Consider the following 23,724-nt stretch of genomic DNA (forward strand, 5'->3'; position numbering starts at 1 on the left):
TTTACTCACATTTTTTTGCGCACTTAACAAAACAAAAACCAACCAAACAAAAAAATAAATGACATTTGACATCTACCCCCAAAACGAAAGCTGAACGAGAGCTGAAGGCACTCGTAAATAATAATACGAGTATCGTCATTTTTACGACTCTAGTTTTTCTTAATCGCAATTTGACGATTTAGTGCCACTACCATCGTTTTTTCTAATCGCAATTCAACTAATAAGCGTTATTTTGAACGAGTTTCATTTTTCATAATAACCCCCCAGGGCTGTAGCGCCACCTTAAGTAAGTAAGCCCTTATCATTCTCAAAGCTTTAATGAATATTATATAATTTTTTTTTTTGTTGATATTAGGTTTATATTTTAAGTTTAGTGAAATTTCTTTCTGTAGACGGCTTATAAGCCATGCATGTTAATCCTTTAAACTAATTCTGTCAAATATAATATTATTAAATAAAGAATAAAGAACAAATTCATAAGTTTAAGTACATTTTTATTGGTAACTGGTTTTCAATATGAATAAAATAAGATTTGTTAAGTATTATGATAAGTTAATACAAAATAAGTATAACGAAGTTTTGAACTTAAACAAATGATTTGTAGCTTAAGTATAGATATATTTGTGTGCTTCAATTGGTGATTAAAAAAAAGGAAGAAAATCTCTTTTTAATAATTCAGATTTGTAATAAAATAAAATAAAATGATTATATCACTTTCTTAGCTTTGTTCTTGTGTTAAATAAAGTTTCGTGCAATTTAAGTTGCATTTTAAAATCTAATTCGGTTATTTTTTAAACATCTTTTAATTACAAAAAATAGAAAAAAAAGAGTAGACAAAGTTTTGTAGCTTAAATTATATTCGATGCATACAAAAAAGAAGTTATTTCAAACCTACGGATGGCCAGATGCAATGCAATACAAAAGAACTTCAAATTTCTAGTCCATCTCGAAAGCAACAATAAATTAAGAGAAAAGCTTAAGAAATAAATAAAACAAAAGTGTTCAGTATAAAATTAGCAAACATTTAAAAAAAATTAAAAAAAAAACTTCAAATTCCCACATAAGCTTAATAAAATTAAAAACAATAAAAATAAAATATATAAAAAAACATAACAAAAATAAAAATCCAATCCAATTCAAAATAAATATATGTAACTTTTGAAATACTTCTCCATCTCCTCATTGATCACAAACACCACTCAGCACCGGTGGTGGAATTGTGGAAACTTGTTTCAGAGACTCCGCATATGAGGTACCCGAGATCCACAAAGGTGGAACCATACTACACTGCGACGGGGAATGATAATTCGTCCCCCCAAATATAACTTGATGCAGTACAAATGACGATGCAAATCTCGACTGAGTCAGAGAAAGTGGCAAAAGCGTCATCGACATGAATGGCAAACCATTGTGACCACAATCCAAGCCGGTCAACTCCCATGGTTTGTATTCTCGCCCAACAAACGAACAATTAATCCCCGTTGCTTGGTAGCACAGGGCCAAAACGATCTGACTGTCATTCAAATTGTACTTCAATGGTGGTTTGCCTCTGTACTTGGGCATAATAGTCCCGAAGATCCGTTGGGTGAAAATGAAATCACTCAAGAAGGTAAATTGTTCATTGACCAAGAAACTTTGTTTGTACAACTGAAGGAGTCGTTTTTCTGTGGCTTTGGCCAACATGCCACAGCCCCAACTGAGATCGATGACTTCTATCAAATCGAGTTTGAACTCTTTCGGAATTCGGTGGGAAGCAATGAATGTCATATGAGGATTAGGATTCACCGCACCAACTAAAGTAGAACATCACTAAAATTCACACCAAACCAAAAAGATTCCAAAAAGAAACTTACGTAAATGAGCTGTGTCCTTTTGAGCCCAGAAAACATAATTACAATCGGGAAATCCTCCGATAGTATCGATTAATGTGACAACAACTTCACACAAACGGGCATGGATGTCGACGAGCTCTTTTGTGAATAAGACGACGATTATAAAGCGAAGTGGACACTCCTCATTGCGAAGCAAGACTGCAGCATATTGGAGGTTAGCCTCCTCAAAATATGTTCCAAAGATGATCACTGGAATGTTCCAATTATTTGCAATGCATTTGAGGCGCAGAAGAGCATCAAAGTCGGAGTTACGCATGCGATGCAGGGATTGTCTGAAAGAGAAAGGCCTTTTTATGGCAGCAAGTGTAGGCAACGCAGAAGAATGTGAATGGAGCCAGAACTAGGCCAATAGTATACAGAATATCCAGAATGTCAAATTTGAAGCTACTTACTGCGCTGAGGGCTTTGCCCATTCAATGACAAACTTGCTTTCGCCAACTTTTGATCCTTGTAACTTCTGCATAATAGTTTCGGCCGCTTGACGGCAAGTAAAGTCCACAAATGCATTTGTTCGGACTTTGGAGATTTTCCTCACCGTAGTCCTTGGAACATGATTGACGATGACCTCAATCAGGTCTCTGTTGTTGAGTTTGAGGTCAACATTCCGAACGAAAAGGGTTTTATTCTGTGGACAAGAAAAATAACGAGTTAAACTTTACCTCTTTACAATGTTTGTGTATCACTTACGGATAGTGTATTATCGACACACTCAGAATTAGCCCAAACGATCTTCAAGTCGTGTCCAAAAAGACGAACAATTCCCGGACAGGTGTTTTTCTTGGCCTCCAGAGCGTCATTGTGGGTGGCGAAGTTCACAAAGACGTAGCCTTGGTTCTTATCTTTGCCTCTTACGGCCCCCTTCGAGTGGATTCGTTGCATTGCTGGGAAGATCGTTCTCAGCTCCGTCTCGATCTCTTCCTCAGTTAAATGCTTTGGAATGTTGCTAACAAAGAGACGGCATTTCTCACACGAATTAACAATGTCCAGGGTTTTGCCTTGTTCGATGAAGTGATGATTGAGGACTTCCATGGCACAACAGGCGTCCTCTTCGTTGGTGTATCTGACATAGGCGTAGCCTCGGATTCCTTGGACAAAGTCTATGGGCACTCGGAACTGGTAGATCTTACCGAACTTAAGAAATGGCTCGAGGATCTTTTGTTCACTTATGGTCTTTGGGATACGCCGAATGTAAAGCTCACAGGCACTGCTCGGAGGTGGGCCAACCCAGTCTTCTGGTGGACCATAGACCTTGCGGCCATTGGTTTGAATTAGGGAATATACAACCGGTGGCGGAGGTGGTGGTGAATAAGGATAAGTGACTGGCAATGAAGAGGAATTGGTTGGAATGGGAGGTTGTTCTTCTGGATGTGGTGGCAGAGCCAATTGCAACAAATGGTTCTGGATAGGAGTTTGTGGATTTTGAAACGAAGTTTGCGGGGTTGTTTGGTAGTAAAACATATTATTGTACATCATGGTGAAGTTTTAAATAAGAAAACAGCACAATAAATATTTTATTTTACGAATGTTTCTGGGAAACAAATTAACTTTGAGACACAAATTTTATTTTAAACAAGAAAGTCGTTAGAGAAATAACAGATAAGACAGAGGAAGGCAAATGGGGAAATACGAAGATGTCGCTGACAAAACATCCGTTATTTTATTTCAGGAAAAAGTGATACCAAATTTCTGTTAAAAGTATTGAGTGGTAAAATTGGAGGAGATATAAAAGCAGTGCTGTCGATTGAAAAAGATTTTTTTCTTAATTCCTTTGGAAGTGTGTTTAAGATTATTGGGCGTATTCATAGAGAATTACTAACGTCGTGATTTCTTGATAGATAGTTTAGGGCTTGTTGATTAAATAAACACATCTCTTATTCATAGTCAATTTCAATGATGTGTTTAGTAAAACCCCAGTTTGAGGTTGTATTCTACTACAATTATACTTCAAATGACAGGTCAAGTGAAAAAATGTTGTTATATTTTCAAACTTGTTATTTTGTGCTGTCGTTCCTCAAATTGGATGTACACATAATATCACAACAATATCAAAAAAATGTGACAACTTCTTTATCAAAACAATATCATTCCTCATAATTCCTTTCACTTTCAATTCAAATAAATTAAACCGTGTTTTGTATATTTTTCTTTTTCTTGGTGGCATATTTTGCAGTTCACCAAACCCTTCTAAGAAATCCATATCTTCTTCAATTGCGGTATCAACCGACATTTTAATTTGATATGTAATTTACTTTTTCAGCTTTTCAATTCAAAAATAAAGATCAAATTTGACAGTAACAATTTAAGCACAGCAATTGCTATGTTTATAGTTAAACCACAGATTAAACCCTAAACTAAGGTTTTAATTTATTTATAAAAAGCTTAAACTCTGGACTTAATTAATACCAACTTAGTAAGAGTTTAACAAACTTCTATGATTACGCTCCTATGGGCTTTATAAGAAATTTATGGGCATTGAGGTATGAGTCTCATTAGTAGATGGTTACAATTTTGAAGTACGAAAATTGTTATGGTTTTCATATTCGATAGCCCTTAAAAAAGGTTTTTTGTGTGATTTGCGATCGATGAGTATACAATTATCATTTCTTATCAAAGAGAACGTAATAAAATTTAATTTCAAAAATGTTTTTGGATTGATTTCAATGAAAGCTATAACTGGTTCACTAGGGTTTTGTGTGCAATGGATGGCTTGCTCGCTTCTATGTTGCTCCAATAACGGTTTATGCAGTAAAGTCACCATAGACAGAGAGACTCCAACGTCAACAACTTAATTGAGAAAAAGCAATTTTGATTCGAATATGAAAAAGGGAAAATTTAATTTAAATGTAAAGGCAACTATTTTGTTTCCTTTTGTAATTTAATGCTCAAAAAATGGAGTGAGCGAATTCAAACAATTGGAGCTTCCTGTTCAAAATAAATACTTCAGAATTTTGGTGAAAAATTTAAATTGTTGGTGAACATTGGGCAGCAGTAGAAGTACAAGATTAAGAAAAGTATTTTCATAGCTGCGAGTAAAGACTTCATTCTAAATAAACAATGAAAGTATCTTTCAAATTTGCGAAGTTGAAAACTTCTTCTTGAATTTCTTGTCAAGAATAACCCATAAGTTTAAGTTGACATTTAAAAATGTACTCTATTTTTTTTGTACACTGGACTTAATCACGTTCTCTTTGAACAACAATATGTCCAGAGCAGAGCCGATTCAAAATACACCATGTGTGGATTTTTGATTTTCAACAAGGCAAAAATTAATGAGCTCGAGCCAACGAGCCGAGGCTTTGCTCTGTTAAGTGTGGGGAATCAACGAGCCAAGTAGTTCATTCTGCTTACACAATCTTATACGTCACCTAAAAGGTATCTAACTTTCGCAGTCTATCTCATACAATAATTTAAGGAAGAAAATTGATGACGTCTCTTTATTATTTTCCATTTTCGGATATGTTTTTTGCTCACAAGTTTTGTAAGTTTTGACATATTTTTCTGAACAATTGAATGAATTTTTTTTAAATTTATTTTATTTAAACATTTTTTCAAGTTTTAATATTGCTTGTGCTGGAGATTAAAATAATAAATCTTTCAAAGCAGCTACGGTCGTTAATGCGGAGCAAATTTAAACGGTGTTGTTTATCTCCAACTAACAACTAACTTACTATCTCAGCCTGTCTCATACAGAAATTCAAGGTAACAAATTCTTAATGTCTTTTTTTTTCATTTTATTGTTTCTGTGTCAATTGCTATCTTTTACTACGTGGGCTTACCATTTTCGGCCATGTTTTTCTGCTTCTAAGTTTCGTAGTTTAAAGATATTGGCCCGTATTCATAGTTCTGATTTTGTGTTTGCTTAACTTAACTCCAGAGTATCTTATTCATAGACAATTCAAAACAAATTTGAAAACGATAGCCTGGAGTCTAAAAATAATCCAGACAGAACCTATATTTAAGCTGTTTTTAAATGTATAAAACGTCAAAAACAATCAAAACAAATTGAGAAAATTACGTTGCGAGACATTTTTTTTTTAAATATAAAAACAAAATTTAAAATGTCAATAGGATTGTGAAAACTTGTGGTTTACCAAAAATGTATGGGAAAACTTGAGTTTCTGATGTAGGTTTTTTTACAAAACCGGGTCTTATGTTCGGTATGAAAACACTATTAAGCATCGATTAAGATTTCGATATTACGCTGGATGTTGTAATGCTAGCAACCAACGGAGAACTAAATCTTTACTTAACCCGAATCGACTCCTTTGAAATAGATGACGACAAATTAAATGAAACGCATCGATTTGACAAAAATAAGTCAGCGCTAAGATTTTTCGCTCGGTATATTCACCAAAAATGACATATGTTTGCTACAGTACGCATCTTTACCATAATAAATTTAAATGGTTTTTATAACGGGTGATTAGCATACAACTTCTCAACTAACTTAATCAGAATAATTTCAAGGATTTCAGAGATTTTGGTTCTTCAACTAACGCAATTTTTTTTATTTCCCTGTTTTTTTTAAAGGTTTAAGTGAAATTGTACCAGAACTGTAAGGCTAGACGCGTACATGCAACTTTTTCGAAACTAAATAGTTCCATAGTTAGTTGACCAAACATCGTGCTCATAAGCAACTCCAAAAGTAATCAACGAAATAAACCAATACACAGGAAACATTTATTCACCTTGACTAATTTTTTCTCTTTCTTGCACTTACAGAAAATTATTAAACGATTTAGTTGAATGTCCGCGCAGTTACCTGTAATTCCTTGTGGCACAAACTAAGGAATTGGTTCGAGATGATCGTCTAATTTGTGTACAAACACAAACTAAAAAGTTGCTCGAATGGGTGACTGAATGGTTTCTGCATGTGCGCGAGCTCATATATAAGTCTATAGCGCTCAGTTTAGAAACCAAACAGTTTCGAAACTAAAAGTTGCATGTGCGTGCCTAGCCTAATAGAATATACCTTAAACCTGTTTCTAACCAAAGAAAGCTATTGAATTCTATATGAATAGCAGCTGTGTCTAACCTAGGTGTTAAACTCCGATTCCAATAGACTCGGGTTTTAAATACGAATATGAATATGGCCCTTTTAGTCTAACATATGGCTGAAAAGTTGTTATTTATTTGATACACATACTATATACATATTTGTTTGTGCTTGAAAAAAAATATACAACTAATAAATCTGTCAAAGTGGCTGCTTCTCGTTCGTGAATGCTGGGAAAATTTAGACCTTATCCATTTGTGTCTAAGCCAATTGGCTGTGACGTGTATATCCAGCTTTAATAAGAAAACTAAACTTTACAAAAATGATCTAAAAAATGTTTAGCCTGGCATCACTAAAAAACAGAAAACAGGGAGGATATGTGAAGTCAAAGTAAACCATTATCGCATGTGTTTTACTTTTTAGTGAAAAAGTGCAACTTTCAAAATTTATTAAAAATAGAATTAAATGTAAATTACTCTTAAATTTTAAATAAATTACCAGTAAAGTCTTATATACCGAAAAGAAACAATTCGCGTGTGAAAGCTGATTTAGTTTCTTTTCTTTTTAGTTTCGAAAGGTTTAAAAGTTATAAAGGGACACTTATGAGACATTTTATGTTACCGTTATAAACTTAATTTCCTAGTCAACACTTCAAAAGCAAATAAAAACAATAATTCTGAAATCAAACAGGTAACATATTTGACTATATACAATCTTTTCGCCCTATATTTGAACTTGTACATAAATATTTTAGGATTATTTTACTTAAAAAGACATTTTATATGATTTTTGATATTTTATATAAATATTATAATTACCTTTTAGTAATATTTAAAAAAAATGTTAAAAAATTGTCTTATCGTCAAGTGAAAAAGAAATAAAGAAATAGATGAGGTTCCAAACAGCACCCCAAAAGAATCGAATTTGAGAACCATCAACGAACTTGAAGTGTCAAAGAAAAGCTTGTAAGACATTTGTTTTCCAAAACAGATAATTCAGAGCTTTATTTTTGTTTGGAGATATTCAAAATTTAGCGAATTTAGAATTATTGGAGTAAACAGCAGATCGCAGCTAATTTCAAGTAATTTCTTATGTAATTAAGAAAGTGAAGGGTTTTGGAACTCATGTCGTTTTACAATTGGTTTCAGATTTTATTGAAATGATTGATTCAAAATTGATTCCAATTTTTTATCGTGTTAGTGTAATTTATTGTATTGATATAAAGTGATGCTGCGACTGCTAAAATTTCACTAACATTTATTTTTGATGGATGAATTTTAGAAATAGGAAATAATCCCATTTATCAATGTGAAGTTCTATAAGTATGGACTTAAGGCATAAGTCCATATGTTGTGACAAATGTATTGATATTTAATATAAAGCATTAGGAACCTAAATGGTACTCGAAATAGTATCGGGAAAAAATATTGGCGATTTTATTTTAGATTCACTAGATCATGACGAAATCTAGAATGTCAAAAATCTCGAATTCCGAAAATCCCGAAAATAAAAAAAAAATTTTTAGAACGCAAAAATCTCGAATCCACAAAATCTCGAAAGACTATCTAGAAAAAAATTAAAAATTTCGAGATTTTTTTGTTCGTATTTTTAACAGTTAAAATTCAATAAAACACAAATACATAAATTCACCCAATATTTATAAAAATAGTTGCAAACAATAAGAAAGGTGCATGTGCACAGTGGTTCCACTCCCGAACAAAGGCGGCCATAATTACTAACTCACTCGATAAAATCTAAAAACGATTGGTCCTAAAATGTTTTGAGCTCCCTGATTTCGAATCTGCAATCAGTCTTAAACTATTTCGTGAGATACGTTCGGTAAAGGGTTGAAGATCGGTTTAATATAGTTTTATTTAAATATAATTTTTTTTCTTTATTATGTGTACTTGTTATAGGATGCATGAGTTATTTTGTACATAAATGGCATTAAGTGTTCCTTAATCTGTTAGTTAAATGCAGAAACAACTCTAGGTACCAGTATTCAATTATATTCAGTATACGCTTGGCTGTATGGTCAAGTAAACTTTGCAGTTCGATTTCGGCAGACACTTCTCTTATTTTTTCATTTTTAAGATAACATAATTTTTTGGTTTGAATTATTTTTTGATACGAAGGCAAAAATTCAGATGACGCATACAAATTAATAAAATCCCTCAATAGAAAATACATACTGATTTTTTGATAATTTGGTTTCAGTTATTAGTGAAAGAACTTCTTCGATAGCTGGTCGTTTTATAGGTGTATTTGAATTATTTATTAAATAATCAACAGCAGTGGAATCCACTTCCGATAAGGTAGCCAATCTTCTTCGTTTTGATCTTTTACTGCTCTCTGCAAAATCTTTGAAAGGTCGCCCAGAAGTTGAAGGTTGCCCAGCAGAAGTTGAAGGTCGCCCCGCAGAAGTTGAATAGGGCAAATAATTGTTATTTTTAGAAATGATGCATAGTTCTTTTGTATTAAGATATCCTGAATAAATTTTAACAAGAACTTTTCGGCAAGTTTTTTTCCAGAAATACGTAAGTTTTTTACAAAAATATACGATTCCAGTTTCCAATACTTTATAATCTGCATTTGGAATGTCATGTAAGGACTTGAAAATAATATTTAATATTGAATGGGACTTATTTTTTTCGGTTCCATTAGCATTTAACCAATGCTGAAGCACAAACATTCTTGTAAATGAGACTTTAGTTAAATGCCCTGAAATACAAAAAATGAGACTTTAGGTGGCTCAAAAATTAATTAAAAGTGAATTCGCAAGTAATCGCAGCTAAGTCAACGTATTAAAAAGTACATGAAACTACCTTTTTGGTAATATACAACTTTGTGGGGGCGTAATGGGGCGTAACAGTTAAAAGTTTAAAACAAACAATATTAAGCTATTTTAGTTTTATTTCTTTTTTCACCAATATATCCATTACAAAAAAAAATAACGCACAGATACAAAAAAAAATTAATTAAACAAATGCAGTCGCAATTACTCTTAGAGCATTAAAACTCAAATGTCATGTATTTGCAATGTAATTACTCTGAAGATAAAAATGTAACGGTTTTTCCTTTTCTATTTCTATTTAGTTTGGAATGTTCTCAGCTCATTTTAACCGTTTAATGCAATTATCGCTACAGCAATTTTTTTTATAATTTTGGCCTTCGGTGGAACCACAGTGATGTGTACCAATGTGCAGTTGTATGATTGGTAACTTTACTTATCAACTTTAAGTTTGTTAAGGAGAAGTAAGTTATCCAGAATGCATGTTTGAATTTTTGAGGCAAATATTATTGTCAACAATTAGTAACATTTTGAAAAAAATCGAATTGACAGTTTTTTATCTTATAAGAAATATTGTTCTCAACATTCTATAAAATTTTGAAAAAAATCGAATTGACAGTTTTTCTTACAAAAAATTAAAATTCTAAAAAGAAAACAATACTAAAACTTTGTAAAGATTTACTTTCGAATCAAACAGCTTTTCAAAAATTTAAAATATTGGCTTCAAACTTATTTTATTTCACAGAAAATATTGTTTTCGATATTCAGTAATTTTTATATAAAAATCCAACAGTCCGTTTTTTCATAAAAAAATAAAATCTACAAAAAATAGTACGCAAATTTGGTAAAAATTGATACGAGTACATATAGACAAACTTTTAAGATTTTAAGACAAATCGACAGACGGGATGGGAAGTTATCAGTGTGGGACGCATCCCTTCCTCTTTTTTTTCTAGATTTTGGCATTTCGAGATTTTATTTTCTAGATTTTTGTTTTCGAAATTTTTTCCATTCTAGATTTTTGTTTTCGAGTTTTTCATATTAGTGATTTTTACTTTCTGATTATAAATACAATCCTATATAAAAACTAATCGATTGGAAATAATTCATAGAATTTTCTTTAGGTAAAAAACAGTTTATCTTATGTAAAAAATCAATTTTTCTTTTATGCTGATGGAAATTTAATTCCCTGAAATGATGATTTTATTTTGTAAAACATAAAAGAAATTATTGCATGATTTGTTTTTCAATGTTTACAATTCCAATGACATATTTATGGATGTCAGAAAATATGTTCAGATAGATTTGAATACATTTTTTTTTCAATGATGAAACATTTTTTAAAGAATCGCAATAAAAAATCCAATGATGAAAAATAATGATAATAATAATTGGTCCTTATTTTAGAACATAATTACTACAATGAAATTTGGTTTCAATAATAAATTTTTAAGGGGTCAATTGAAGTTATCGTTGGTTTTCATCATCATAAATTTTGTTTCAAGATTTAAAAGCGAGTCGTAGTTGCAGACTTTTTCAACAAAAAAAAAAAAAACAAAAATTTTCTTTTAATTAATTTTGAATTACTCAATGATGAAAATATTTTCAATGAAAAGCCGATTGTGGATTTCATGGCTGAAACACAAACACGCTTCAGCTTCGGCCTCGTCTGCGTTACGATGGGCCTGCTTCGAGGTTTTTGAATGACATTTCTAATATAACATTTCTTAAATGACACTTCTGTCATCAGCAGCGGTATTTTTAACTTCCCATAGGAAGTTATTGTAATGGGTCCGTTTTGTCAAATTGAAAATTTTGACATTTCTCGACGTTTCAAGGTCCCTAGAGTTGAAATAAAAGATTTTTAGAAAGGTGTCTCTGTGCGTGCGTGTGTACGTACGTTCGTACGTCCGTACGTTCGCGACGTTTTTTCGTTGTCCATAGCTCAAGAACCGGAAGAGATATCGATTTCAAATAAATTTTGTTGTACAGATAATAAGGCAGATAGATGCTGAAAGGGCTCTCAAGAAAATTTCGTGGGTGGTTTTTTTACCATGGCACTTTGAAAAAAGGTGAACATTTTGGTTAACCCTAAATATCTTACGAACCAAAAACTCTAGAGACTTGAATTAAATTTTATATAATAAACTGTAACGTGATACCAAACAAGTATATTTTGTTGGAAAAATTCCATTTAATTTTTTTTTTTTATAAATCAAAAAACTGAACAAAAAATTTGTCACCTCCAAAATTTTAAGACTAAAATATCATTTAATCTTCAGAACAATTTTGTGCAACGAAGAATAATGTTTTTGACACCTGATAAAATTTTGAGAAAAATCGAATTGACAGTTTTTTTTACAAAAAATAAAAATCTAAAAAAAAATGTATAAAAGTTGGTAAAAATTGATTTTCGACTCAAATATCTTTTCAAAAATTGTAAGTATTGGCTTCAAACTAATTTTATCTTATAAGAAATATTGTTTTCAACATTCAGTAAAATTTTGAAAAAAATCGAATCGACAGTTTTTGTACAAAAAATTAAAAACCTAAAAAAAATTAACAAAAGTTGGTAAAAATTGATTTTCGACTCAAATAGTAATTTTTATATAAAAATCCAACAATCCGATTTTTCATTAAAAAAATAGAATCTACAAAAAATATTACGCAAATTTGGTAAAAATTGATACGAGTACATATAAACAAACTTTTAAACAACACAAATCGATAGACGGGATGGGAAGTTATCAGTGGGTTGCATCCCAGCCTCTTTTTTTTAAAGTTTGTTTCGATTTTTCGTGCAGTAAAAAATATGAATTTTGAAATCAAAAAAAAAATAAATTTATCCAGCCTACCGTGAGTATGTTCTGTTCAGCTCATGGAGCAAGAAGGAGCGCAGACTGAGAGACGTCGGTGAGTCCGGGAGCTTAATCTACGGAGTTCGTCAATCTATGAGGAGTTCTTCGAAACTCATTTTCTGTTCTACAAAAATAAAACGTTTCCAAGAAAAAACTGTACAGTTATTCTATGTATATTTCAATAACTTACTTCTTAACTTTTTCTAATAACCAATGGGAATCCCTCCAGCAAATGTATTTCGTTTGTTGACTTTTTTAAAGCTTTTGAGCTACAGACAAAGAAAATGTTCAGGAAATTTGAATTAAAGCTTCCGTTTTGAATAACATTACGTTCTTTTCTTACAATTGTCAAACGAAACGTATGGTCAGCTTCATTGTGATAACATGCATTTAATTCCTCATATTTTGGAACATAACTGTTTCACTGAAAGTGTTTCATATTCTTTGTATTCAACCTGTCAGTCTTAGGCGCCAGTTATAGCTATCATTGGTTTTCATCATTAAAAACAAACATTGACATTTTTTTGGCAGGTTGTTTATAGCTATCATAAACAATTTATGTCATTGAAAAAAATGTCCTGATTGAAAGCCACCGATAAATGTTTACTGACAGAAATCTGTCATTGGAATGGTGTGAAATTGAAACACAAATCAGTGGAACGATTCGTTTCACTTTTAAACATAAAAGTATCAGCTGTTCAGGAAAATGAATTTCCGTCCGGAAAATAGAAAAATACATTTTTGGACAAAAATAAATGCGCAATTACACTTTTTTTCCTTCAAAAAATTATTTGTGTGATTTCCAAACGATCAGTATATAATTGTCATGACTAACCAAAGAAAAATACCGTCAAATATCGATTCAAACATTTTTCCGCATCGATTTCAATGATAGCTAAAACTGGCCCCTTTCTTTCAATGATCAACTCTAACGTCAAATGCTTGATTCTTATTAGGAAGTGCTTGATTCCAATCAGGAATTTTGTGTTCAATAAGAGAAAATTTCAGTTAATTGTTTTCATCGGCTTTTGTACAGCTCGTTCATAGCTAATATAAAACAATTTTGGCTTAGTAGAAAGTTTTCTGATTGAACTCAATTGTACATTTTTTTCTGAAAAAAATCTGTCCTTGGAATAGTGTAAAATTGAAACACAAAATAGTGGAACTATTCGTTATACTTTTGGCCATTATGGGGTAGATTATATCTATCAGTTCATATGCACCAGATTGACCATATTGCGATCGACGCCAGACACGCTTCCAGGATGTACGAAATTTCCGAGGAGCTAACATCGACTCGGACCACTACCTCGTTGTTGTCAAGGTAGCACTTCGGGTTTCCAGACCCAAGGCAAAACAGGGATGTGCTGGCAAAAGGTACAACGTCGCACGGCTACAATAGCCAGAGATCGCCAAATCCTTTTAACACCGAGTTACAAGTAACCTCTCGCGAAGTTCTCTGCACAATGTATCGAAAACCAGTGGCAAAATTGCCAAGACGCAATCAGAGAAGCGACCTCTGAAATGCTGGGTTTCAAGCAGCCACCAACAAGGAACCCCTGGTTTGGAATGTAGGCAGGTAAATGCAGCCAAACAACAGGCACACAAAGCGGCGCTGCATAAAAGGACGAGAGCTGCTAATGAGCTCTATGAGCAGAAGAGGCGAGAAGAACGCCAAATTCCCAGAAGGAAAAAGAGAGGGTATGAGAAGCTTGAGGTGGAAGATGTTGAGAGGTTTAAAAGCAGTAATGAAGTTTGAAAGTTTTATGAACAGGTGAAACGAAATTCACAGGTACATAAACCTAGAACCGAAGGCTGCAAGGACGAAAGTGGAAACATCATAGTGAAACCGCAGTCAATTCTGAGGATATGGAAGGACTACTTCTGCAGACTGTATAACGGCGACGACGAACTGAATTCCGCTGTCAGGCAGGATGATCCGTTCAACATAGACGACGAAAGCCAACAATCCCGTCCTCCCGACTTACACTGAGTAAAGATTGCCATATCTATGCTGAAGTCGAATAAAGCCGATTGAGCGAATGACTTGAATGACGAGATCTTTAAAGCAGCTGGAGATAAGTTGGTTAGGAGCATGCACCAACTTATCTGTAAGATATGGTCGGAAGAAAGCATGCCTGATGTATGGAACCTCAGTATTGTTTACCCGATCCTGATAAAAGGAGAGCCTCTAAACTGCACCAACTATAGAGGAATCAGTCTACTTAACATCGCCTACAAAATCTTCTCTGCCGTAATATGTGAACGTCTAAAGCCCATCGTCAACAACCTGATAGGTCCTTATCAGTGTAGTTTTAGACCAGGAAAGTAAACTGTCAATCAAATATTCACATTACGGCAGATCCTGGAAAAAGAAACCAAGAACACCAAATCGACACCCACCATCTTTTCATCGATTTCAAGGCCGCATATGACATCATCTACAGGGAGGAGCACTATAGAGCTATGTCTAGTTTTGGGATCCCTGCCATACTTGTCCGTTTGTGCTGAATTCACGCTGCTCCATAAAGGTTGGAAAAAAACTTAACAGAACCTTTCGATGTCAAAAAAGGTTTTAGACAAGGTGATGCGCTGTCATGTGATTTTTTTTAACATCGTACTTGAAAGAATAGTGCAGAGCTCACACGTCAACACTAGAGGCACTATCTTTCAAAAGTCAGTTCAATTACTAGCATATGCTGATGACATTGACATAATCGGAAGAACTCAGCGTGATGTCAATGCGGCTTTTGTGAGTATTGAGGCATAGGCGCCAAAAATGGGTTTAACGGTTAATCAGGCCAAAACAAAGTACATGCTGTCATCAAGAAAGGACCTATAACACCAACGGCTTGGTCAAAACGTCACCATCGACAGATGTAACTTTAAGGTAGTCAAGGACTTCGTCTACCTTAGCTCCGCTGTAAACGTAGAAAACAACACCAGCGCTGAGATCAAACGCAGAATAACTCTTGCTAACCGCTGTTCCTTTGGACTAAGAAAGCAATTAAGTGGTAAAGTCCTCTCTCGAGGGACCAAGGTGGTGCTATATAAGATCCTTATCATCCCTGTCCTGCTATACGGTGGAGAAGCATGGCCTATGACAAAAGCGGATGAAAGCACTTTGGGTCGGTTCGAAAGAAAAGTTCTTCGTGTGATCTACGGTCCCGTATGCATCGAAGGAGAGTGGAGGAGAAGGTGGACCGAGGAGCTGTACGGGCTGTGCAGCGACGTAGACTTAGCCAGAAGGGTAAAAGTCAAACGACTAAGATGGCTGGGTCACGGAAAGTCTTCGAATCCACACCCACAAGACAGCGCAGTAGAGGAAGACTGCGGATCAGGTGGCGCGCACAAGTGGAAAGTGACTTCACACAACTTGGAGAGCGAAACTGGAGACATCTAGCTAGGGACCGAGCTAGATGGAGAAGTTTGTTGGGTGAGGCCCTAGTTTACACTAGACTGCAGCGCCACCTTAAGTGAGTAAAGTAAAGTTGTATGAAATGTTTTACTGATGAGCGTTTCTAGCGCTCAGTAAATTTGCGTCATTGAATTAAGGGCATTCAATACCATATAGCTTCACGCCTCCTTTTGCTGTTGATCTTATCAATCATTTTTTTCTGATGCCATCGGAACAGTAAAAAATTGGAAAACGCCATTTTTGAAGTTAGCTGTTCATAAAAAATCTAATTCCATTATTAAAATTTTAACAATGTATTTCTGAAACAAATATATAAAGCATCAAATGAATTCTTTCTTTTTGAAAAATATATTTCACATTTTGAAAAGAAGCCTTTGCTGAAAATAAGGCTCTTCTAACATGTTCCAAATTGTAAAACAACAATTTTTCATATTCAATCCCTAATAGAGAACATTTTCAATGATCGCTATAGCTGATTTCACAAAAATTTCAATGCTGAAACCAATTATTGCTGTAACTTTTCAGTAAACACCCAATTCATAAAGATTTTTAAAATATCCTTGAAAAAAAAACTAAAAAATGTTTACTCAACTTCCTCAAATTAAGCGTCTGAAGATTTTCATAGAGAGATATTCAGTTAGTTATTTTTCTTACTGGGTTCTCAGTATAATACTAAGGAGGGTAAATAGCGCAGATATTTTTGTCGAATTCGGAGGACATCTGGTTGATTGTGACACTTAAAACGTTTGGGTCCCCAAAATTCTTTATTCGTTAATTAGAAGCTCAAAAAACAGAAATTAATTCCTACTTAGGTTTACTCTTTATACTCTTGTATTGAATGATCACATCTTAAAAATCATGAACATATCATATTTCTAGGCGATTTTAATCTCTCTAAGTTAGAATGGGTTTTTGATCCCGAAGAGCTTCATCTATTACCTTTTAATGTAAATTTTGATTTTATAAACGAATTAATTGATTCTTTTACAAGTTATGACTTACTTTAAATTAACTGTTGCAAAAATGATTTAAATCGTATTCTACATCTTATTTTTGTAGATAAGGATTTACTAGAATTGTAGACACATTGTCGGCGCGCAGACTCTGGTGCAAAATTAACCAAATTTCTTCCAAAACAAAAACCGTGTTTGTCCAAAATAATTCAATTTTTTTTTATTTTCTAAAAGTTACAATTTTGAAATTAATGAAAAAGGGAAATTATAAAAAATAACTTACATAGGTATGAATATCTTAATTTTTAAACTGCCGCCATCCGACTGTACCTTTTTCTCATTAAAACTTAGGTTAGGTACATGGCGAGGAAAATTCTCGAGCCTTTTTTCATTTTTCTTTGTTTTAGCTATTCTTGTGGCGCGGTATTGCCAGAGTAATTAAACAAATAGTTTTTAGTACTGGAGAGTTTATGGCTCGATGACATCCCGGGGCCCGTCTAAAGCTCTATCTGAAGACTCCAGATCCAAGACAGCGAGCCTCCCAACCGACCTCTTCACCAAAATGTTTCCATTTGGCAGACGAACATCAGCTATCCGCACAACTCCATCAGGACCAGGAAAAACGTTTGTCACTCTGCCAAGCCTCCAAGCAGATCGAACTTCCCCCGGCTCAATAACAAGAACAATGCTTCCAATCTCTACTGGCTTTGTTTTTGTGTACCATTTTGAACGCCTCGTCAGCTCAGGAAGATACTCTGTGTACCAACGCCTTGTTAATTCTCTCATTAGGTGTTGCGCTCGACGGCTATACAGCTTACTCCATTGATCTTTGCCAGTAAACACTCCAGGTGCGGTTAAATTCCGATCGGCATCTCCAAAAAGTATAGAGTTTGGTGTAAGTGGTCGAGGATCCTCCGGGTCGACGGGTATATGAGTTAGCGGCCTCCTATTAATCTGCCCCTGTGCCTCATATAGCGCGTTTAAAAGAACATCTTCTCGAGGTGTCACTCCCCTTAAGGTAAATTCTATGCTGGATTTAATGGATTTAATAAGGCGCTCCCATGCTCCACCCATCCAAGGTGAATATGCAGGTATGAAACGCCAAAGTATCCCCTCGTACTTGGCGCAGTACTCACCGAGAGCAGCCTCCATCTCCTTTACATCTTTATCTAGGCGGTTCTTTGTGCCGATTAAGTTAAGGCCATTATCGCTATAGATGAATTTGGTGACTACACGAATGATGAGAAATCGACGAACAGCCATATAACACTGGTCCATAGAGAGATCATTGAGCACCTCAATGTGGACGGCACGGAAACTCAAACAAGTAAAAATCATCCCAAATCGTTTAACTGTGCCTCTTCCATATTTAACATGCATGGGACCGAAACAGTCTACCCCTACATGGGTAAAAGGTCTCAACTCAAAGGCTAACCGACCTTCAGGCAATTGACCCATAAATGGTGTTACTGCCTTAGCCTTGAGTCTTTTGCACATAAAACACTTTGATTGGACTCGTGCCACTATCGAACGAATGCTTATAACCCAAGCTCTTTCCCTGATGTCTGAAATCGTCGTGGCCGTTGCAACGTGATTGTTAGCTTCATGGTGGTGCTGAACTAATAACTCCACTAGCGGATGGTGTTTCGGCAATATGGCAGGATTCCGTGCTGCGTATGAAATATTTGCTTTCTGTATTCACGAGCCTAGTCGCATAGTACCCTCATCATCGATGAACGGACACAGATTCAATAAGGTACTCGTGGTCCCTAAACTTCGATTAGCTTGCAGACAAGTAATTTCATCCGAAAAGGCATCTTGCTGGATTTTCCGAAATAACCAGTCCTGAGCTCTTACAATTTCTGAAGGTGTTGCGAAAGGCTCTGTTTCAATTCCCTTTTTACTCAACAAGTCTTTAAAACGAAGTAATAGTGCCATTACTCTGACTGCCGAAAACCATCTAGCTCGAAATCTTGGTTTTAACTCATCAAATATTTTAAATGATATTGGTTGATGTCTATGCAAATTTACTGAGAATTTAGATAAATCAATTGTGCTTACCTTATTTGCATTAGCGATAACTTTCCCTGGGGTAACTGGCCAATCAACTTGGGGAAGCTTCAAAAATTCGGGTCCTGCAAACCATCTCGAGTTATTAGAGCTTTCTGCATTGTCGCACCATCTGGTTCCGTCATCCGCAACATTATCCGCAGATCTTACGAACCACCACTGATGCGGATTAGTAGTTTCTAAAATTTCTCCAACACGAACAGCAACGAAGCTTGGGAATTTGAAGGTGGAAGAACTAATCCATGAGAGCACCGTCTTAGAATCGGAGATAAAGATGATGTCATCAGCTCGAATTGAGTGAGAACTTCTCACATTTCCGCAATCCGCACCCCAAGCACAGCCGCCTGTAACTCTAAGCGAGGTACTGACAGTCTTTTTACCGGAGCAACCTTAGCCTTAGCCATGGCAATTGCCACTTCGACTGCTGCATTATGCTCGAAGCGCCAATATGATACAGCAGCAAATGCCTTCTCCGAAGCATCCACAAAAACGACCAAACTGATCCTTGAGTAACCCGGTTTCAATGTAGTATACGCACGAGGAATCTTGATTTCCTCTATTTGTCGCAAGATTCTTATGAAATTCAGCCACTGCTGTCGCAACACACAGGATATCTGCTCGTCCCAATTGAAGCCTTCGCGCCAGATCTCTTGCAAAATATATCGCCCTCTGATGATGATACAGGAAATAAGACCAAGGGGGTCGAAAATTCTCATAATCGTTCTTAATATTTCTCGTTTGGATATATTAGCATTTGAATCCGACATCTTCTTTAAAAACTCTTCATCGTAGAGCTTATAAATCAGATAATCAGAGGAAGGCTGCCATAACATTCCCAAAATCTTTGTGACGTAACTCTCGGACTCATTAGGATCGATACTCACCAGGCTCGCTTTGATATTCGATTCAGGAATCTGGTCCAAAAACGCACGACTATTCGATTGAAATCCCACCAGCTCGAAGTTCATTGCCTTACAGATTTCAATGGCATCTTTGCTAACAGCAACAGCTTCTTCAACCGTGTCGTGACTATTAAAGTAGTCGTCAACATACGTTCGGTTAACAAGCCCATCAACTGCCTTCGGACACTGCTGCTTATAGAGGTTCGCATGATGATTTTTCACAAATTGTGCAGATGTGGGAGAGCAGGAAGGTCCAAACATCATGACCTGCATAATGTAGACTGCTGGCCTTCTAGAAACATCGCCATCTCGCCAAAGAAACCTCTGACAATGCTGGTCCGCTTCACAAATCTTAATGCGGTGGAACATCTCTCGAACATCCGCATTTACAGCAACTTTTCGTTCGCGAAATTTGAACAGCCCAGCGTGGAGAGGTACCAAGTTGTCTGGACCCTTCAATAAATGCGAGTTCAATGAAACTCCATTCACCTTCGCAGCGACGTCAGCAACAACTCTTGGCTTCGGTGGATGTTTATTCTGATTCACAACCACAAATGTAGGTGTATACCAAACTCTTGGATGCTCTTGACACAGCTCTTCATCTGAAACTATCCTAGCGTAACCTTTGGATAATAAATCTTTTATGTATTGGTTCATCCACTTCAACAGCTCAGGTCTCTTCAACAAAGACTTCTCAAAACTAATAAGTCTTTTTTCAGCCATGGGGTAGCTATCAGGAAGTTTAACGTCATCGGAAGACCATAGCAAACCAATCTCGTAGTGATCGTCAACATAGCGCAGGGTTCGCTTCATCACCTCTAATGCCCGAGCGTCAAGTTGGCTAACAAAATTTCCGCTAGGAGGCCGAACCCCAAACTCCTCGGTTGAGAAATGACGTTTTACTATATCATGAAGTTCTTCATCTTGCTTGCTAATTCCATGAAAGTAAGAAATCGAAGCTATTCTTGAAGGGCCAATACAAGATACGCTGGATTCCATCTTTGTTGTACCAAAGACGGTCCAACCTAGGAGAGTCTTCATCGCATGTGGTTCATCATCTTTACCAGATCGCTGACGGCTGCCCACAAGAAGCTTAGCTTGATCTAACCCAAGTAATATTTTCGGCCTTGCATCATTTAGATTCGGTAACGGCAAATCTCTTAGATGCAAGAACTTTTGCTTTAAAGCGGCAACGTCAACACTCTGGTGTGGCAGTTCCAGATTCTTCACTGAATAAATGTCCCTTAGCAAATGTCGTTTACGTTTATTTATGCCAGAAACATGTAAATTTGTACGCAAAGAGTCCTCAGTTCTGGAAACGCCCTTTGTCCACTGGAGTGTAAGCTGCTCTGGTTCACCTCTCAAGTCCAAAAGATCAAAAACATCTTTTTCCACCATCGTAATGGATGAGCCATCGTCCAAAAAGGCAAATGTGTCTAAAGATTTATTATTGTTCCCAAATAAACGAACGGGAACAACTTTGAACATAACTGGAGCTTTAGGTTCTAGATGTGACGAATGAATTTGCGACGGTGGAACGAAAGGATGTGCCGATGAATTCAAGGTTGGCTTCGTTGTTGACGGATGAAGTAACGGATGGTGATTTTTCGAGCAGCCCTCGATACCACACAACTTCTTTTGTGAACAGTTTTTCCATCTATGTGGTGATAACTTTAAGCATCTAAAGCAAATACCCTTGCTCTTAGCAAATGTGAACCTATCGTCTAAAGACAAAGCTTTAAATTCTTCACATTCACTTAAAGTGTGTTTGGCTTTTTCACATTTAACACATTTTTCTTCACTCTGTATAACTGGTTGGTGAGTTAGGACCTTCCGTGATGAACTGGAGCCGCTTGCTTTGTCTAACGATAACTGCTTTGTTGCTTTGGATAACTCTGGTGGCAGGTCGTATAGTTTCTCAGTGAGAAAAACTGCGAAATCTTCTAAATTCGAGTGCGTCTTCTTGGATTTTCGTTTTTGCCAGTCGTGGTATTGTCCAGGAGACAACCTACTTGCTAGATCTGTCAGAATATAATTGTTGTCTAGTTCCTTACTTAAATCCATCGACTTGATGTCCGCAACAAATCCATTCAGAACCACAGCCCATTGACGCAGTTTTGTATCACTCGGTGAGCTCAACGACGGCAACTTAAGCAGATTCGTAGTGAGACTGTGCACTAAAACATCTGCTCTCCCATAAATCGCACGTAATGAGTCCATCACGGCGTTTGCATCAGTAGAATACCTTAGACGATCGCTCACCAGATTGTAAGCTTCGCCTTTTAGTGCCTTTCTTAGACGAGCAACATTTTCTTTGGCACTGTAGTTGCCTTCAACTGTTGTTGATATGAATACCGATTCAAAATACGGCCATTCTTTACTATCCTGCCCCGAAAAAGAGGGCAACTCCTGGACTTGACTGCGATTCAAGATCGTCAATAAATTTGCCATATCTGACTGATGGCACGAACTGTCTTTTGACGCATCTTGCAATTTAACATTGCAATCTTTCTGCCCCGACAGAGGAGTTGAGTGTGCAGCAGCAGGACCTACCATTTGCTTGTGTCTGCAATCAATTTGTCGAATCGCTTCGAGCCTCTCACTAGCAAGCTTTTTCAAATCTGCAGAGTGAACAGAACTCGCTTCTTGCCTTGCAACTGATGATGTTGCAACCAACTGCGCTTTCAGCGTGTCCATTTCTGCTTTCAGAGAAGCGATTTCCTGGTCTCTCATGTCAACGATCGTTTGGGCCACCCTAGCCGCCTCAATCAATCCATCCACAGCAGCTAAAACATCATTTTGAGTATTACTTGCCGCGGCACCTGCAGTGTGTGTATTCTCTTCCTTACTTTGACTTCCAATTTCATCGCAATCATCTCTACGACAAAACCAAGGAGTATCAGTGTCAAATAAAGTAGGGTTAAAATCCGCACATTTGTAATGCCACCACCTTCGGCATGTTTCACACGAAACCATCTCATCGTCATCGGGCAAATCACACTTCGTTGAAGCACAGCTGTGTTCCATGTCGGTTAACATAATTGGAGTCTTCGTGGTGCAATTTTAATTAGCACCAACTATAAAATAAAAATCCGACGGTACCTAATCTAAGTTTTAATGAGAAAAAGGTACAGTCGGATGGCGGCAGTTTAAAAATTAAGATATTCATACCTATAAAATAAAAATATGTCGGCGCGCAGACTCTGGTGCAAAATTAACCAAATTTCTTCCAAAACAAAAACCGTGTTTGTCCAAAATAATTCAATTTTTTTTTATTTTCTAAAAGTTACAATTTTGAAATTAATGAAAAAGGGAAATTATAAAAAATAACTTACATAGGTATGAATATCTTAATTTTTAAACTGCCGCCATCCGACTGTACCTTTTTCTCATTAAAACTTAGGTTAGGTACATGGCGAGGAAAATTCTCGAGCCTTTTTTCATTTTTCTTTGTTTTAGCTATTCTTGTGGCGCGGTATTGCCAGAGTAATTAAACAAATAGTTTTTAGTACTGGAGAGTTTATGGCTCGATGACACACATAATTAAATACAATTTTTTCTTAACTCAATCCACCATATAGCTCTTGATATACATTTCTCAGTTTATACGTACTCATAAACTCTTCAAATTATAATAAGTAAAATTGAATTATACAAAAGGTAATTTCGAAGGCATAGTGAGTTAAATGTCCGATATTTCGTGGCACGAACATTCTAAATTGTTCAATTTATCGCAATTCTATGATTATTTTATTGATAATATGAAATCGGAAATTGATACGTATGTACCAATAGTTCAAGTAAAAATAACTCGAAGCCTCCTTGGTTTAATATAAGATTTTGT

At 35.7% G+C, this 23,724-nt stretch overlaps 2 protein-coding genes across 2 annotated transcripts; both read right to left on the reverse strand.

The window, feature by feature from the left end:
* Positions 1-629: 629 nt before the first annotated feature.
* LOC129946692 (uncharacterized) lies at positions 630-3,492 on the reverse strand. The gene is made up of 4 exons (XM_056056964.1): positions 2,580-3,492; positions 2,285-2,517; positions 1,854-2,164; positions 630-1,793 (listed from the first exon to the last, which is right to left on the reverse strand). Exons 1-4 carry the CDS (start codon positions 3,363-3,365, stop codon positions 1,180-1,182), a joined length of 1,944 nt encoding a protein of 647 aa, XP_055912939.1. The 5' UTR covers positions 3,366-3,492; the 3' UTR covers positions 630-1,179.
* A 13,884-nt stretch (positions 3,493-17,376) lies between these two features.
* On the reverse strand, positions 17,377-23,409 carry LOC129944807 (uncharacterized). The gene is made up of 4 exons (XM_056054471.1): positions 23,052-23,409; positions 19,291-22,957; positions 18,630-19,213; positions 17,377-18,578 (listed from the first exon to the last, which is right to left on the reverse strand). The coding sequence occupies exons 2-4, from the start codon at positions 22,917-22,919 to the stop codon at positions 17,377-17,379; spliced, it is 5,415 nt and encodes a 1,804-aa protein (XP_055910446.1). The 5' UTR covers positions 22,920-22,957; positions 23,052-23,409.
* Between the last annotated feature and the right edge of the window lie 315 nt (positions 23,410-23,724).

The sequence above is a fragment of the Eupeodes corollae genome, chromosome 2 (assembly GCF_945859685.1).
Source record: "Eupeodes corollae chromosome 2, idEupCoro1.1, whole genome shotgun sequence".
In the NCBI taxonomy this organism is placed as follows: domain Eukaryota; kingdom Metazoa; phylum Arthropoda; class Insecta; order Diptera; family Syrphidae; genus Eupeodes; species Eupeodes corollae.

Coding starts and splice junctions, on each gene's coding strand:
- LOC129944807 (XM_056054471.1), bottom strand. CDS start 22,919: ATGTTAACCGACATGGAACACAGCTGTGCTTCAACGAAGTGTGATTTG. Junction 19,214..19,290: donor GGGGTGCGGATTGCGGAAAT/GTGAGAAGTTCT, acceptor CTCATGGATTAG/TTCTTCCACCTTCAAATTCC. Junction 18,579..18,629: donor TCCGTTCATCGATGATGAGG/GTACTATGCGAC, acceptor TTTCATACGCAG/CACGGAATCCTGCCATATTG.
- LOC129946692 (XM_056056964.1), bottom strand. CDS start 3,365: ATGATGTACAATAATATGTTTTACTACCAAACAACCCCGCAAACTTCG. Junction 2,518..2,579: donor GTGTCGATAATACACTATCC/GTAAGTGATACA, acceptor TCTTGTCCACAG/AATAAAACCCTTTTCGTTCG. Junction 2,165..2,284: donor TGGGCAAAGCCCTCAGCGCA/GTAAGTAGCTTC, acceptor TTTCTCTTTCAG/ACAATCCCTGCATCGCATGC.